This window comes from Melospiza georgiana, chromosome 17 (genome assembly GCF_028018845.1).
Source record: "Melospiza georgiana isolate bMelGeo1 chromosome 17, bMelGeo1.pri, whole genome shotgun sequence".
NCBI classification, from domain to species: Eukaryota; Metazoa; Chordata; class Aves; order Passeriformes; family Passerellidae; genus Melospiza; species Melospiza georgiana.
In genome coordinates this window covers 11,726,307-11,738,059 of record NC_080446.1, presented here as the reverse complement: position 1 = coordinate 11,738,059, position 11,753 = coordinate 11,726,307, and the positions used below count along the sequence as shown (strand labels likewise).

Below are 11,753 nucleotides of genomic sequence, written 5' to 3'. Positions count from 1 at the left end.
TTGGCACTGTAGTCTAGGGGGTTTGAAGCCAGGCTGAGCCTCCAACTCTGGAATCAACTCTCTTGGGATGTGGCAGGAGTGCTGCACAAACCCATCGCTGTAGCAAGTGAATCAAGCACCTGGGAAGTCTGTCTGAAGCTGGTTTAAACAAATTCTTGAAACCTTTCCATCTATTTTTACTAAAAGCTCAGCTTTTGAAAGGAAGCTCTGATTATTCACTAAGTTTCCCATCCTTGGGTTTTGTTTGACTGCTGTGAGCCATAAGGATACTGATAATAGGGCATTAATTACATGTTTTAGCTCTAAAACTGGTTCTGCTCTGCACCTCTTCAGTGTGTTGGCAGCACTTGACCCCTGTTTTCCTGTCTGTCAAATGAAGATAATGATGCTGCTCTGCTCAGCACAGTGATAAAATACTTGAATGTGTATAAAAAGATGGCAGCTGAAAAAGAAGCTTTAAAAAGTTTAGGTGTGCCTACATGTCATGTAGATAATCAGGAGAGTTTGTGCACTTGGTTTGAGTGGGAGTGTGAGAGCCACACCTTGCCATAGCAGGAGGGCTGGAAATGAGGTGAGTTCTCTGCTTTCAGAGAAAACTCTCAAATGCTGTTTTCTATTAGGTGGTAAAGCTGATGGTTTGGGCACTGAGAGCCTTGCCAGGTTCCCAGTAGGGGACTGATTCTTCACACAGCTTTGAGTGCACAGCCACTTACTAACTTTCCAGGCTAAAATGCTTTCTCCCATCAAAAGCTTAGAGCTTTGTGTTGTTGAGTTTTTTTTTTTTAATTATTTTTTTTCAAGAGACTCTGTGTAAGTGAGCTGGAAATATCATCAGTAGCTGTGATTCAAGTGAAATTCCTGCTGCTAATTACACAGGCTTTTTGCTAAAGGTAGTAAATAGAAATCATTCATGGGTCCTTAGAGGCCTCAAAATCATTCAGTATTCAGGGTAAATGTATCAGGGAGCTTCATAAGAGAATAATTTTAAAACAAAGCCTGGTCAGCTCTTTAATAATTTACTGATTGTGATAGGAAGGAGAATATCTAATAACCAGCAAGATTGGCTTTCAAGTAGAAAATAAATTAGTGTTAGAGGAGCGTTTTTTCAAAGAATCATAATTACTATTAGAGAAACATTTGGTTATCATATCAGTGCCTGATTGCTTTACAAGCACTTACCGAGGCAAAGGCACTTTATGTGATTGTTTAGGAAGCTGCAAAGACAAATTTATTCACATGACACTTGTCTGAACCAGGGAGCTCTCAGCAGCCTTATCAAGTCCAGGCTTAAAATGCTGCAAGTGGTGCAGTGAAAGGTTTTTGTATCTGATGGCCACCTCTTTTCACTGCTCTGCCATGGGAAGGGAGGCTCCTGGACCCACAAAGATGCTCCAAGCACTGGAACACCTTTCCTATGAGGCCTGGGGTACTCAGTCTGAAGAAGAGAAGGTTCCAGAAGGCATCAGAGCCCCTCTATTGTCTAAGGGGGCTCCAAGAGAGCTGGAGAGGGGCTCTGGAGCGACAGGACAAGGGGAAATGGCTTTAAACTGAAAGAAGTTAGATTTAGATTGAATATTGGGAAGGAATTCATCCCTGTGAGGGTGGGCAGGCCCTGGCACAGGGTGCCCAGAGAAGCTGTGGCTGCTCCAACCGTGGAAATGTCCAAGGCCAGGCTGGACAGGGCTTGGAGCACCCTGGTGTCGCCATAGACATGAAATAAAATGATGCAGACACTGGAACCTCCAAGGCAAAAAGAAGGACAGTTTAATTTCGGACTCCAACATTTACATATTTTCAAAAGTGACAGTGGATTGGAGGATGACAGTGCCACCTCTCCAATGACACTGGGCAAACTAACAGCCCATCAAATTTCTCCTCTTCCAGATAAGAATGTAAAACAATTATTTACATAAAACTGCGTGAGAAAGTTTGTTACAAGAATGTAAACATCAGAAGACTTAGAAGAACAGGGCTTGGAGCACCCTAGGACAGTGGAAAGTGTCCCTGCCCATGGCAAGGGGATTGAATGAGATGAGATTTAAGTTTCCTTCCAATCCAAACCATTCTGTGACTTTGGCCAGCTGTCAGCTATTGAGTTTTATTCCTAAAAGCTGAATTTAGGATAGCTATAGGAATTCAATGGGCAATACAGGCTTGCACAGGAAGGCCATTCCTTGCTGTAGGATATCTTGCATCTGCTGATGGTGCTGACTATGGCAAACCCAGATTAGAGCCTGCAGGAGAACATTAATGGGAAAAGAGAAATATGAGCAGTCCTTGCCTCCGCCCCCCAGGCTTTGGGTGTGTTTTGGTCCAAGAGGCCCAAGGAGTTTGCCACTGGAATGGCAGGGCCAGGGGGTTGGTCAACTTGGCTTTGTGGGACGTTTTTGGCTCCTGAATAGGGAAGATGAAGAACCATCATGTGGGAAATGTAGAGATGTCACAATACGACACAAAATGAACGACACTCACACAATGAGATGTCTAAGGTAAAACATGCTTATTTCTGGATCTTGATATTTCTAGAATTCCAGAAGTGGCCATGGAATGGAGGATGAATTTGCTACCTCTCCATCCACACTGGTCAAACCAACAGTCCATCAATTCTCTCCTCCTCCAGAAAGGAATGCAAAACAATCACGATTTACATGAAAAGTGTGTGAGAAACTCCATTACAGAAATGTAAACATCAGAAGGCTTAGAAGAACAGGGTGACAGAGGGGAGGCCTTGCACCCTTGTCCAAGACTTGACGAGGTCTACAAATGTTAATTGTTCACCTAAACACCTTTAGATGGACTGTGACGTGGGATGGGATGTCAAAGGAGGAGGGAAAGTGGAATTAAATAGTGAAGGAATGGCTGTTCCAAGAATATTAATAGGAAGGGTGGCTGGGGTTGTGTTTGCTACAGGCCCTTTGTCCCTGACACCACCTTGGCCTGAGAAGGAGATTGCTCCTTTGCTTCCCAAGCTGCTGAAGCTCTGCTCTGTGACTCTGTGTTCCTGCATCCTCTGCTAATGACTGTTAATGACGCAGCACTGAGAGCAAAATATGGCCTTAATGAACCCTGATGAATGGCTGTGTCTTAAAGAGGAATTAAGTGATATTTTTTTAGGCAGGGGGGAGAGTGAAGATACATTAATTCTAATTACTTTTATTTTATGGCACTCTATATTTTCCAAATAACTGATACAGTTTATGCTTGGCTGTAACACTGCAGCAAATTCCTAACCAAAAAATATTTGCTATCGTTATGTTAGCTTATAAATTTCCCTGTAGATTTTATTAGATAAGCTTCATGAGCAATCCATTAAAAATGGCAGTTGTGGAATTTGCAAGTTTTCCATGGAGTTTACTTGAAAACATTCACGTTTTCCTGAATGAGGAGAGCATAATGGATGTGACTCTTTAGTCACAAGTCCTTGGCACATTGCAGGGGCTGGTGCTCTGTGTGCTGTGCAGGAAGAAGGAAGGCTTCCACCTCCTGCCAGTGCTCAGATGCTTCCTTTATTTGGGCTTAAATCCGCTGGTACAGCTCAGAGAAAATAAGGGGACAATTTATGGTTTACTCTGAGCTAATGCACGTTGCCATAAATTTTAACACAACTGGTTTACTTTTAAAATAATTCCCAATGTTCTAGGCCTCTTAGACTTCCTAGAGAAGTTGCAATCACAGAATTTCTGAGGCTGGAAGTGACCTTTAAAGGTCATTAAGTCCAACTGTGTCAATACAGCACCACGTTCAGCTAATCCCCATCCTCAGTGCCACATCCACAGGGGTTTTGGAGCATTTGCAGGGATGGTGATTCCCCACTTCCTGGGCAGCCCATTCCAATGCCTGCCCACCCAATCTATGCAGAAATTCTTCCTACTTATCTCTACTTTGTACTTTTGGGGTACATCCATGTAGTGACAGGTTCCGATTTTCTATCTGCAAACTAAAAGTGAAAAACTTGCTGTAGGTTCACACGTGTATGAAGTGCTGAATGCTTCTGCCTTCTCCTTTCTGACAAACTGTGCTTTCCAAAGTTTTACAAGCTGCAGTGGTTGAGACAACTCTGTCTGCCACTTTTCATGGATTAACCTAAATGGCTTATACTCTTGTTCAGTTTTGTTTATTTTTTTTGTGGTTTTTTTTTTTTTTTTTTTGGTGGGGGAGATTGGGTTTTTTGGGTTTTTTTTTTTTTTAATTGTTTTTTAGGGTTTTATTTGTTTAGGTTTTTAGGTTGTTTTTTGGGGTTTTTTTTTTTTTTTTTTTTTTTCCTATTTGTATTTTTTGGGGGGGCATTGGGGTTTTGGCATTTTTTGTTTTTTTAGGGTTTTTTGTTGGGTTTTTTGTTTGGTTTTTTTTGTCGTGGGTTTTTGTTTTGTGTGTGTTTGTTTGTTTTGTGGTTTTTATTTTTTTTTAATTTTATTTTTTGGGTTTCTTTTTTTTGTGAAATGTACCTTGTAGAACTTTACCTTCCAAGTCAGGATCCTGCAGTTTCTGGGAAGGAAGACAGAGCGAGGCAGCGGAAGAAGTGTCTGTGATTTGTCATTTTGCCCTTGATGTATGTGGGGAAAAATTTACTTTCAGTTATGCTAGCTGGAGTTTAACTTGTCATGGTTGTTTATTCTTCCTTCTACCCTAAAAAAAAAAAAAAAAAGAAATCAAGAGATTTTTAAAAGTTTTCAGAATTCATGCTATTGCCTGCTCCACAAACTGGGCTTAGAGTAATCTTTAACTGGAATGCTCCCTTCTTTATAGCTGTCAAACACAGTAGCTGTTTCTGAATCCCAACAGACACAAAGATAGAATATCACTTTCAGATGTTTTGCTGAGGTTTCCTATTGCAAGAGGAATCTCTGAGTAGTGTGAGTTGGGGACAAATTCATGTCCCCTGCCTGGAGGAGCTGCCCTGTTCCTTGTGGCTGATGGAAAGGTCCTTAGTTCCCCTTTCACTGGCAGCATCCTCTGAAAAGCTGTGCAGAACACCTCCTTGATGATGCAAATGTCTTCCAGATCCCCACTTCAGTGTTAATTTGGGTTAATTTTATATCAAACAAAACTTGCATGGAAGCTTTCAATGAGAAAAGTGAGCAGCATCAAGCACCAGAAATTGAGATGTGCCACAGTACATGGTGGAACGTGGGTAAAAGAGGAGTTTTACCTGCTCAGTGAACCCAGAGGGGGAACTGTGGGAATCCATAAAATCAGAGGATTTTGGGAAAGCTGCAAAAGGCAGAGACAGCAGAACTGTAATTAGAGCTAAACAGCAGCCATGAGATAGGTCAGCAGAAAAATTATTTAAAAAGTCAAAAGTAAGGACAAATAGAACAATGGTCTGTGTATTAACACTTGTCTAGAATAACTCTCTAAGCTACAGAAAAGTTTATCTAGTGAGATATTAGGAAGTTTGAAGCTTAATAATGGAGCTCTGTGCATTGTGCTTTAAGGCTCACAAGCAGGTGTTGTATTTGAAATAAGCAAGCATTGTTTAACCAAAGGTACCTGTGCTTATAGGGGTTGGATAGAACTACTGTCACTGTGCTTTTGCTTTGTGTGACTGGTCAAAAAACTTATAAAGTGAGTTGTAACATTCAGTTCTTTGTCTGCTGCCTGGGATGTGAGCTGGTGGCATCTTCCCATTGTCATAACCATGGAATGAGGCTGATGCTGAAAAATAAAACAGCTCAAGGCACGTTCCACAGCAGTCCTGTCCTGTTTGTGATTTGTACAGAGCCCCCATCCAGAAATAGGTACATGATGGAACTTGGGTAAAACAGGAGTTTTACCTGCTCAGTGCTTTGGAAACAGTTAAAAAGGATAGGATTAGTGGGGAAATATTCCGTGCAGGGAAATGCACTCGAGGTCTCAGTGAGTCAGAAGGTGGCAGCAATGACACTGACATCCCTCTGTTGTGCTTTGCCTTGACAATAACTTACAGCTGGCACTGCAAGAACTGCAAACTTTGGATAATGGTGAAGAGCTCAGAGGGATCTTTAAAATATTGAATAAAAATAAAAGGTTGGCTAAGCAATCTGTCTGTGCCCAGCCTGTCCCCTCATGGAACAGCACAGTGCAAACTCTGCACCAGCTATTCCTGCTGCTCAGAAAATCCTCTCCAAGGCCTGCTGTGGATCTGCAGTGCTGCTGGCCCAAGCTCCCTTTAGGCTGGCTCTGATTTCTCTGTCCCTGCCAGCTCGGGCTGCACATGAGAGCTTTCCCCACTGAGCACAATCAGGTGTTTTCCAGAGGGAATATCCCCTCTCCCAGGGCAGGTTCCACCCACCCTGAGCCTGCAGCCAGCACCAGGAGCCAGGTGCTGCCCCTTCTGCTCTTCTGCCAGCTGTAGTGAAGCAAAGCCAGGCAATCTATACCTTGTGTGTGACAGCTGTCTCTGGAATTTCATTAATTGTGATCCATAAGTTCAGCTACACCCATGGAAAGTTGTGCTTTCTTTTAGAAAGATGCTTATCAGGGTCCTCTGACTCTAATTCTATTATATGGGAAGATAAAGTTTAAATTCAAGATTTGCTGCTAATGAAGAGCAACTGCTGGGCTGTTTGACATTTTCAGACTGTTTTGATGTTGCCTCCTTGCTGTACCTTTCTATTTACATGTGTCTGCCTATGGTATTAATAGATTGCTTTTCCACGATCCAGCATTGTTAAAATAAACTGCTGGATCCAGGGCCTTTTAGCATTTCCCAGAAGGTGTCATTGTGCTCATGTCTAAAGGTGAACTTGTATTTCTGAATAATTGATGGCTGGTAGTTAATTTCTTTATCTTCAGAAAGGAAGAAACTTATTAATGAGGATAATGCATGAGAGATCAATGCCAATGTGTGTGACATCGATTAATGATTTCAACTTGTAACCAGGTTGGAAAAAGCAGCTGGGCTCTGTATTTGAGCACATAATTATCTGTAATTGTGCTGATTACTTGGTGGGAGTGGGAAAACAGATAAGGCACCACTTACAGGGTACAGAGAACTGGGCAGAGGTTTTCTCCCTGGTACACGCTGAGCTGGGTTATCATTAACTCCTCAGTGGTGAAGTTTATGCACAGATGTGGTGTGTGGATTTATTTTTCCTGTGGTGATGGCATGTCTGGATGTGCACATATATATCTGTAAAAATGGATTAATCCGCACAAAGAAGTGAAACTAGTACTAGAGAGACAGTTTGTTTCTAATAATAAAAAACTGTAATCAGGAAGGCAGATGGTGAAGTTGCAAATGGTATCAGGAGAATGACCTGAGGAGTTAAGTTTCCTTTCTTTAACACCATGACAACAAAAGCTCAACAGATCATATTCCAGACCCAAACTTTTGGTGCATAATATAAGAAAGTGGAAACTTTTAATCCATCAATCGAAGTTTACCTAAAACTTTCACGCATCAATCCTGTTTTTTAACCAGGATGCTGCCTAATAGGCAGCTCTGTAATGACAGCTGTAAGTTGTGTTAGTATTTATTTCTAAGTACATATTTACTGCTTGCCTCAGGGGAGAAAAAAGTTTGCTGTGTTGAGCTGACTGATCTTGGTGTGTATTGAACTTGTCAAAGCTGAGGTTCTCTCTAAGCATCCAGTGGTGTGTGGGATTAAGCTTCTCCTGTACCTCCAGGACTCTGCCTAGAGCCAGGCTTGAGTGAGAGCTGTGTTTTGGGGACCTGTGTACCCTCAGAGAATCCTGTAGAACTGCAAAAAGACGTTTTCCTCCCCTTCAAAAACAGCCCATGGGCTGTGGAGTACTCACTTGCAGGCAGAGGAGCTGTGGTGTCTCAGCAGAGGCAGCCTGGCTGTGGTCTGTGAGTCAGCTCTGCTGGAGCTGAGATGCTCTGCACACTGCAGGGGACTGGAGGAGTTCCTCCAACTTCCCTTTCTAGCCTGGTAGTAGGATTGGGTGTTTACATACTAACTTTTTTGTTAAACACTTCACAAACATACCTATTGCTTCAGTTTTTGTGAGCTGACTGTGTTTAATGTGTTTCCTTGACTAAATGCATCAGCTGTCCTAACGTGACAGTGCCTTCAGTTGTTTAGCACTTCATTGGCCCCACCACAAATGGTACAGATTGTCCCTGGAAACCAAAGAATTACTGTTTTTTGGTCTCATCTGACCCAGTGAAGGAACAGTTTTACAGAGTCAAGAAGCCTTAGGCAACAAGCTGAAGAAATCTTCAGAGTATGTCAATGTTGTCTTTTTTTAAGCCACTTGAGAGTTATTAGTAACAGCAAAATCAGCTGTGGTGTTGTACACCAGGATGAGATGAGACTTAGAACTTTTCTTTACCATTTTCAGTAAATAATACCATGTAATACATACTAGCCTTGAAATGTAGAAGTCTAACAAATTCTTTTGTAGGGGTTTTAATTCTTCATGCCAGCTCCAAAGCCGCCTATTATAAAAGCTTTTGTGTGCATCACTGCTTTGTGAACACCTGAGTTGTAGAGCACAACTTGTCCCTGTCTTGCTTGATGGTTTATGAACCAACATTATGGCTCTGTTTGAATTTCAGGAGCTCCCTTAGCTGTAAATGAGTTATACTGATGGCTCGGCTCTTTATTTTTAAATTACACATTCCTTATCTGCAGCATGTTTTCTCATTTCCCTTCTCCAGCCTTACAACTTCTTTTAATAGCTGGATTTCATCCCACCACTATATATCTAGTCCTCAAAGATGTTGTTGTCTGGAAGACTATTTCAATCCTCCTGGGTTACAAATATCTATTGACTTTGCCATTAGCTGAAATAATTTCAGACTTTGGGATTTTGTGCTTACATCTGCCTAATTTTAATTTATCCTGTTCTTGCTGCAGTCATCCTGCATCTTATATTTTTTGTTTTTCTTTCTTACAAGACTTTCTGAGTTCAGACAATCCTCCATAAAGTTTTAGCCTGATTTTAGTCCAGCCTAATGTTTGCCTTTGCACTATTTGATGTCCAAGACAGTTGACTCTTGTCAGTTTTTTCCTAGATTCTTGTAGGCAATTTATTTCTAACCTTTCTTCTCTATCCAGATTTTCCCTCCCACCCTTCTTCACCTTGCTTATGATGCAGAATTCTTAGTTTGAAAAGAACTGCACTGTAAGAAGTATTGTTTCTCTCCTTTTCATTCCCTGAGCTCCTTGGACCTCAGGAAGTCACTTAGTTTACCAATTTTTTTGTCATTCTGAACATGAATGCCAGACTTGCTTCTGTTTCTTCCCTTTTCTTCAGTTAATATGAAAACAACTTTATTTAGAGTTTGTTTTTACAGCTGTTCTTTGCTGCTGTTTTATTAATTTCTTACCAGCACCATCCCTGTGTTTCAAGACTTTGTTCTTATTGCCCAGGCAATTTGCACTGATCTAAGAATTATTATATATTATAATTCCAGGAGTTTCTATGTCTGCTGTGCTGCTTGGATCCTTTCTGCTGCCTAGCAGATTATTTAGTGAGGAGGTTTTCTTGTTGTTGTTCTGTTCTCTTTTCTCCCTTTATCTACAATTGTACTGGTTTGTGATTGTCCTTGTGCTGAATGAAAGATAGAGGTGTGCCTTAATTCCTGAGGTGATGCTGACACCTAAAGAGAGGGTCACACATCACTGACTGGAGGGGTTTTAGGGCTGGGCATAGGATTTGGTTCCCAGGGAAGCTGTGGCTGCCCCTGATCCCTGGAAGTGTCTGAGGCCAGGCTTGGAGCAGCCTGGGACAGTGGAAGGTGTCCCTGCCCATGGCAGGGGTGGCACTGGATGGTCTGTAAGGCCCTTCCAACACAAACCTTTCTCTGTTGAGGTACAGGGACCTCTCAAGCTCATTTCTGGCTCAGGCTGTGAACAGCTGAGGGGGAGTATTTGCTGTCTAACATGCTGATGCTGTCTCTGTTGGTTCCCAGGGTGGTGCTCTTGCAGTGAAGGACTGCAATGTGCAATTCTTCAGTGGTTACTCCAGAACCATAGCATAGTTCAGGTTGGAAAAGACCGTTAAGATCATTAACCCAGCAGTGCCAAGCACACCACCAACCCATAACCCAAATGCCACATCCACCTGCCTTTTAAATCTCCCCAAGCCAACCTCTTCCAGTGCTTGACCGCTCTTTCAGTGAAGAAATTTCTGATTATCCCACCAGGCTGAGTCCTGAGGACATCACAGCCCCTAACAAACTTCCATACTCTGTGGGATTCACATTCTCTGGTCCTGAGAGAGGCAGAGAAAAGAATGATCAAAACAATCCTTATCTCATTTGCTGCTCCTGTGTTGTTCCAAAGCAGAATGCAATGTGGAGAGTGTTTACCCACAGTGATGGTGCTTTGTTTCCTTGGCCTGCCAGGGCCAGGTGTGTGCAGACTGTGGGTCAGCAGGCAGTCACAGGATTCTGGGCAGGTGAGTTGGGTGCTTGTGCAGATTCAGTTTAGATGTAATGTATTATAGTGTAATATAATATAGACTAATATAGTATAATAAAGTAATCAATTAGCCTTCTGATATCAATGAAGTCAGATGCATCACTTCTCCCGGACGTCGGGCAAAAATATCCCCGGTACTACTCCCCTAATTCCAAGTCTCCGGCGCTCTCGTAGTACTTGAAACGAATCGCCAGGCGCTTGTTTCAAACACGGAGCGGGGCTTGGGAGGGGAGCGCTGCCCGTGCCCGGGGCAGCCCCGGGAGCGCCGCAGCCGCCGCCGGTCCAACACCGCCCCCTTCGGGCCGAGGAGCAGCGGGAAGGGAGCGGGGCCGGGCGGGAGCGGGGCTCGGCTGCCACCGGCAGTGCCATCCCGCCTGCCCCGCTGCAATCCCCGGCCGCACAGGTGCTCTGTCCTTTTCCTCTCCTTTTCCTGTGCGAATCCAGCCAAGGTGACTGATGCACACTGATCAGTCCTATTCAAGGCCTTAGGTGTTCCACCCCCCCTACCCGCCCCCCCTTCCCACTTTCTCCCTTATCATTTTGGGTCAAGAAGTTACCTGTGGACAGCGATTCTTAGAATTGCACCCGGAATCGTCTCCCTGCCTGAGCCCTAGGAGGGAGTGCGCAGGGCGCGGTGTGCCTCGCTGTTCAGCAGTGAACTCCCGAAAGTAAAGTGAATAAGGATGCAAATGACTATTTTCAGCTGTAGGTGCCCGTGAGCCGCTCGTAGCAGCCGCCCCATCAAACAGCAGGGCTCGGGGGGTGGTGGAGGGGTGCCTATCTCCTCCTTGGCTCCAGCAGAGGGTCGCTCCCTCCATCCCATCCCATCCCATCCCCGCGCCGCTGCCGGCCCCAATCCCACCCCCAATCCCAGCCCTCCGTTTAACGCCAGCCCCTCGCTGCCAGGGCAGTGGCAGCAAACCTGCCTGCGCCGCGCGATGCTGCGCTCCAGCCGCTACCGCGGGGCGCTGTGCGAGCGATCGCCCGGCCTTGAATAAAGCGCCGAGCACCCCCAAAGCCGCGCTCCGCTCGGCAGCGAGCGGCTCCCCGGGGGGCAGCGGGGCGCGGCCGGCGCTGGGCTCGGCTCGGGGGGCGCCTCCAGCCCGCCCCCCGCCGCTCCGAGCGCACCGCGGCTCCGGCTGCCGGGGCCGCCGCCGCGCACGGCCACCAATGCGGGGGATAGCGGCGGGCACGCAGCGGCTCCGCGGCAGCGCGGAGGGCAGGTGAACTCCGGGGAAGGATGACCGGCGTGGCCGCGATCGTCTTTTTCCTGCAGCTCTTACCCAGGGCGGACGGACAGGTTTTCCCAGGTGAGTGATGCCCCCGCTCCTGCATCCCTCGGGTGGCTCTCCCGGCAGCCCGAACTCCGCGCCTCCAGCC

The 11,753-nt window shown here is 44.9% G+C and overlaps 1 protein-coding gene across 5 annotated transcripts in view; it reads left to right on the top strand.

The window, feature by feature from the left end:
- The first annotated feature begins 11,537 nt into the window (after positions 1–11,537).
- The window catches only part of PTPRT (protein tyrosine phosphatase receptor type T), a 491,783-nt gene continuing 491,567 nt past the window's right edge, over positions 11,538–11,753 (top strand). For 3 of the 5 annotated variants that reach the window (XM_058036502.1, XM_058036501.1, XM_058036499.1), the window contains exon 1: positions 11,538–11,683. In XM_058036502.1, the coding sequence (XP_057892485.1) occupies positions 11,614–11,683 (70 nt within the window). In that variant the 5' untranslated portion in view covers positions 11,538–11,613. The remainder of the gene's footprint in view (positions 11,684–11,753) is intronic. The other 2 variants (XM_058036503.1, XM_058036500.1) reach the window with 1 other exon arrangement.